Source organism: Mobula hypostoma, chromosome 3, assembly GCF_963921235.1.
Source record: "Mobula hypostoma chromosome 3, sMobHyp1.1, whole genome shotgun sequence".
Taxonomy (NCBI): Eukaryota; Metazoa; Chordata; class Chondrichthyes; order Myliobatiformes; family Myliobatidae; genus Mobula; species Mobula hypostoma.
Genome location: NC_086099.1, coordinates 165149453 through 165155452, shown reverse-complemented (window position 1 = coordinate 165155452; position 6000 = coordinate 165149453). Strand labels below are relative to the sequence as shown.

The 6000-nt window shown below is 44.0% G+C and overlaps 1 protein-coding gene across 9 annotated transcripts in view; it reads right to left on the bottom strand.

Annotated features, from left to right (window-relative positions):
• Positions 1–365: 365 nt before the first annotated feature.
• The window catches only part of LOC134344368 (cytochrome c oxidase assembly factor 1 homolog), a 95279-nt gene continuing 89644 nt past the window's right edge, over positions 366–6000 (bottom strand). For all 9 annotated transcript variants that reach the window (XM_063044046.1, XM_063044042.1, XM_063044040.1 and 6 more), the window contains one exon: positions 366–540. In XM_063044046.1, the coding sequence (XP_062900116.1) occupies positions 453–540 (88 nt within the window). In that variant the 3' untranslated portion in view covers positions 366–452. The remainder of the gene's footprint in view (positions 541–6000) is intronic.

Below are 6000 nucleotides of genomic sequence, written 5' to 3'. Positions count from 1 at the left end.
ATGGGTCCCCCTTCTAATTCCCTTTCTCCTATGGTCCACTCTCCTCTCGGATATTTGTTCTTCTCCAGCCCTTTATCTTTCCAATCCACCTTCTAGCTATGCTCCTCTTCCAGCCCCCATCTTTTTATTCTGGCGTCTTCCCCCTTCCTTTACCGACCTGGAGAAGGGTCTCAGTTCAAAATGGCGACTGCTTATTAATTTCCACAGATGCTGCTTGACCTGAGTTTCTCCAGCATTTTGTGTGTGTTGCTTCATAGAATATTACTATTATTTTTGGATGAACCAGATCTGTACCATGAAGCTTAATCTGTACAAGTAATTGATTTTTTAAAATTATCTTTTAAATAGCAGAGAAGTTGAGCACATTTTGATTTGTATAGATTTATTAAACACATCCAGATACTTCCAGGATAAATATATTGACGACAACTTTAAAAGCCATCACACATGCATTAACTTTGGTCTTCATCCTTGTTCACGCTGTAAACTGAAAGCTGTTGACCATCTAACAACTGTAAAGTGGCTTCTTGCAAAAACCATCTGACAAAAGCAAAGAACACAGGTAAGATTATGGGCTAACAATTGTTCAACAAAACTCTAACAAAGGAATATTAAAACAAAGATTTGTTTGAGTTTCTCTGCATTTCTTAGTCCTCTCCTCGCTCCACTGAGCTCCATTCCCCTCCCTTCCTTTCTCCCCCCTTATCCTCAGAATGATGGTAATGTGTTAGTGAAATAGGCTGATAAGTGACAGATGGAGTTTAATCCTAGTGATTGAAGTGATCCATTTTTGGGACAAACCGAATGAAAGGAAAGGTCTGAGGCCATTTCCCTGGAGTACAAGAGAACTGACAGGTATGTAAAGTTGTGAGGGGTTTAGATAGGGAAGACTGCACAAAACATGTATCAGAAGTGAATAAAACCGGAGGACATGGATTTAGGCTAAAGGGTAAACAATGTACAAAGGATTTCAGGGAGACCCTTGATGCCTAAATGCTGAGCACCTGGAATTTACTGCCTGAGACAATTGTGGCAGCAGAATCACTGACACCATTTAAAAAGACATACCCTACAAATGCCTAGACATAGAAAGCTATGTCAAGTGCTTGATGATAATGACGTTGACTCAGACCTGAGAGGCCAGTGTCGGGCATTTTCATGCCTTACAAGGCGCAGTTCGAAAGGCTGTGTGGGGCGCCACTTCTCGTACAGACACATTGCAGTATTATTTCACGAGGCCAAGTTGCAAGCTTGACATCAACACGGCGCGGATGGAGAGCGCACACAGGGGCGGTCTGTCACTGGATCGAACTCGGGAACCTCCGTTCTCGAGCCCAGTGCTGATCTCACTGCTCCACCAGCCGACCTTGAAGATGGCATTAATGCAGATGGCTACCCACCCTGGACATGGTTTGAAGAGCTTTTATTTCCATCCTCTATAGCTCCGACTTATTAGCCACCCCAGACTCCAGTGAACTATATTAGAATTGGGCCAGCTTTGACACTGAGAGACTGCCCAGCAAAAAAGAAATTTTCAAATAGAAGTGGGGGGGGGGCTGGGGGAGAAGAAGAGAGACCTTAATCCTTTTCTCCCTTATGAGTATTGAAAGAAATCAAGTAGTGTTAGGTTCATGATGAAACCTGCCATCTCGGAGTAATCATGTCACAATACAGTAATGAGAAATAAAGTGTTTAATTTTAGACTATTAAGCATAATTTTGTTGATACAGTGACATGCAAAAGTTTGGGCAGCCTGGTCAAAATTTCTGTTACTGTGAATAGCTAAGCGAGTAAAAGATGACCTGATTTCCAAAAGGCATAAAGTTAAAGATGACAAATTTCTTTATTATTTTAAGAAAGGTTACTTTTTTATTTACAGTTTCAAAATAACAAAAAAGGAAAAGGGCCCAAAGCAAAAGTTCGGGCACCCTGCATGGTCAGTACTTTGGCAAGTATCACAGCTTGTAAACACTTTCTGTAGCCAGCTAAGAGTCTTTCAATTCTTGTTTGGGGGATTTTTGCCCATTCTTCCTTGCAAAAGGCTTGTGCTGTGACATTCTTGGGCTGTCTTGCATGCACTGCTCTTTTGAGGTCTAACCAGATTTTCAATAATGTTTAGGTCGGGGACTGTGAGGGCCATGGCAAAAGGACTGGAGAAAAAAAGACGAGGAGTAGATTTAGAAGGTGGGGGGGAGAAAACACAAGGTGATAGGTGAAACCGAGAGGGAAGGAGGGTGAGGTAAAGAGCTGGAAATTGATTGGAGAAGGGGGTAGCTGTTGGGGGACGACAGAAGGCCATGGAAGTTACTGCCCCTTTGCTCCTTCACCATTCCCCATCCCCTTTATTCCCCCTCAACTTATCCTCTTGCCTGCCCATAGCTTCCCTCTGGTGCTACATTCCCCCTTTCCTTTCTTCTAGGGCCTTCTGTTCTCACCCTATCAGATTCCCCCTTCTGCAGCCCTGTATTTCTTTCACCAATCAACTTCCAGCTTTTTAATTCACCCTCCCTCCCAGTTTCACCTATCACCTTGTGTTTCTCCCTCCCCAGCCCTCTCCTTTTAAATTTACTCATCTTTTTTTCTCCAGTCCTGATGAAGGGTCTTGGCCTGAAATGTTGACTGTACTCTTTTTTTCCATAGATGCTGCCTGGCCTGCTGAGTTCTTTCAGCATTTTGTGTTTGAAGCCTGATTGTGTGTTTTTAAAAAAAAACATTTAAGAATATTTACAGTGGGATGCAAATGTTTGGGCACCCTTGGTCAAAATTTCTGTTACTGTGAAAAGCTAAGCAATAACCTGATTTCCAAAAGGCATAAAGTTAAAGATGACACATTTCTTTAATATTTTAAGCAAGATTACTTTTTTTATTTCCATCTTTTACAGTTTCAAAATAACAAAAAAGGAAGAGGGCCCGAAGCAAAAGTTTGGGCACCCTGCGTGGTCAGTACTTAGTAACACCCCCTTTGGCAAGTATCACAGCTTGTAAACACTTTCTGTCGCCAGTTAAGAGCCTTTCAATTCTTGTTTGGGGGATTTTCACCCATTCTTCCTTGCAAAAGGCTTCTAGTTCCGTGAGATTCTTGGGCCATCTTGTATGCACTGCCCTTTTGAGGTCTATCCACAGATTCTCGATGATGTTTAGGTTGGGGACTGTGAGGGCCATGGCAAAACCTTCAGCTTGTGCCTCTTGAGGTAGTCCATTGTGGATTTTGAGGTGTGTTTAGGATCATTATCCTGTTGTAGAAGCCATTCTCTTTTTAACCAGCTTTTTTACAGACAGTGTGATGTTTGCTTCCAGAATTTGCTGGTATTTAATTGAATTCATTCTTCCCTCTACCAGTGAAATGTTCCCCGTGCCACTGGCTGCAACACAAGCCCAACGCATGATCGATCCACCCCATGCTTACCAGTTGGAGAGGTGTTCTTTTCATGAAATTCTGCACCCCTTTTTTCTCCAAACATACCTTTGCTCATTGTGGCCAGAAAGTTCTATTTTAACTTCACCAATCCACAGGACTTGTTTCCAAAATGCATCAGGCTTGTTTAGATGTTCCTCTGCAAACTTCTGACGCTGAATTTTGAGGTGAGGCTTGCAGGCAAGGTTTTCTTCTGCTGACTCTTCCATGAAGGTCATATTTGTGCAGGTGTCGCTGCACAGTAGAACAGTGCACCACCACTCCAGAGTCTGCTAAATCTTCCTGAAGGTCTTTTGCAGTCAAATGGGTGTTTTGATTGCCTTTCTAGCAATCCTATGAGCAGTTCTCTCAGAAACTTTTCTTGGTTTTCCAGACCTCAACTTGATCTCCACCGTTCCTGTTAACTGCCATTTCTTAAGTACATTACAAACTGAGGAAACGACTACCTGAAAACGCTTTCCTATCTTTTTATAGCCTTCTCCTGCTATGTGGGCATCATTTATTTTAATTTTCAGAGTGCTAGGCAGCTGCTTAGAGGAGCCCATGGCTGCTGATTGTTGGGACAAAGTTTGAGGAGTCAGGGTATTTATAAAGCTTTGAAATTTGCATCACCAGGCCTTTCCTAATGATAACTGTGAACAAGCCATAGCACTAACAAGCTAATTAAGTTCTGAGACCTTGGTAAGAGTTATCTGAGAGCTCAAATCTCTTGGGGTGCCCAAACTTTTGCATGGTGCTCCTTTCCTTTTTTCTTCTCTAAAATTGTATAATACACTATTCTTGTTTAAAATGTTGAAAAGAATGTTTCATCTTTAACTTTGACTTTTGGAGATCAGTTCATCTTCTACTCACAGTACCAGAAATTGTGACCAGGGGTGCCCAAACTTTTGCATCCCACTGTATGCTTGGTCCGACGAAACTGGCAAAAAAAAGGCAAGTCAATTGTGGAGACTACCTGTTCCTCCAGTTCCTAAGCTTCCTTCTGGTTACTCCAATGAAAAATAATAAGACAAAAAATCTGAAGCTATTTAGTCCAACATATTTACATAACAGAAATGCTATATAAATGAAGGTTTAAAAAAAATGGCAAATACTCAAACTCTGAAATGAAAATAGAGAATGTTAAAAGCAGTCAGCAGATCTGGTGACAGCACTAGAAACGTTTCTAGCTGTGGATCCTTGATCAGAACTGCTACCACCTGTAGCTGTAAAAGAAAACTTTCTCCAAATTCTTTGTAGCTACTTCCGTTCTAAGGATTGTTAAAGCAGAAGAAAGCAGAGCACAGGAAGAAGCCTATATATAAACGTAAGTATATCTCTGTACTTGGTCTATAGCTTTCTATGGGTGGAGAAATGTAAATAGAGTTATGTGGAGGTACAGTCGACGTTTCAGGCCGAGACCCTTCGTCAGGACTAATTGAAGAAAGAGCTAGTAAGAGATTTAAAAGTGGGAGGGGGAGGGGGAGGGGGAGGGGGAGATCCAAAATGATAGGAGAAGACAGGAGGGGGAGGGATGGAGCCAAGAGCTGGACAGTTGATTGGCAAAGGGGATATGAGAGGATCATGGGACAGGAGGTCCGGGAAGAAAGACAAGGGGGAGGGGGGGGAAAACCCAGAGGATGGGCAAAGGGTATAGACAGAGGGAGAAAAAGGAGAGTGAGAAAGAATGTGTGTATATAAATAACGGATGGGGTACGAGGGGGAGGTGGGGCATTAGCAGAAGTTACAGAAGTCAATGTTCATGCCATCAGGTTGGAGGCTACCCAGACGGAATATAAGGTGTTGTTCCTCCAACCTGAGTGTGGCTTCATCTTTACAGTAGAGGAGACCGTGGATAGACATGTCAGAATGGGAATGGGATGTGGAATTAAAATGTGTGGCCACTGGGAGATCCTGCTTTCTCTGGCGGATGGAGCGTAGGTGTTCAGCAAAACGGTCTTCCAGTCCACGCCGGGTCTCGCCAATATATAGAAGGCTACATCGGGAGCACCGGACGCAGCATATCACCTCAGCCGACTCACAGGTGAAGTGTCGCCTCACCTGGAAGGACTGTCTGGGGCCCTGAATGATGGTAAGGGAGGAAGTGGAAGGGCATGTGTAGCATTTGTTCCACTTACAAGGATAAGTGCCAGGAGGGAGATCAGTGGGGAGGGATGGGGGGGACAAATGGACAAGGGAGTCGTGCAGGGAACGATCCTTGCAGAAAGCCGGGGGGGGGGGGTGGGGAGAGGGAAAGATGTGCTTAGTGGTGGGATCCCGTTGGAGGTGGCGGAAGTTAAGGAGAATAATATGTTGGACCCAGAGGCTGGTGGGGTGGTAGGTGAGGACCAGGGGAACCCTATTCCTAGTGGGATGGCGGGAGGATGGAGTGGTAGCAGATGTGTGTGAAATGGGGGGAGATGTGTTTGAGAGCAGAATTGATAGTGGAGGAAGGGAAGCCCCTTTCTTTAAAAAAGGAGGACAACTCCCTCGTCCTGGAATGAAAAGCCTCATCCTGAAAGCAGAAGCGGCGGAGACGCAGGAATTGCGAGAAGGGGATGGCGTTTTTGCAAGAGACAGGATGAGAAGAGGAATAGTCCAGATAG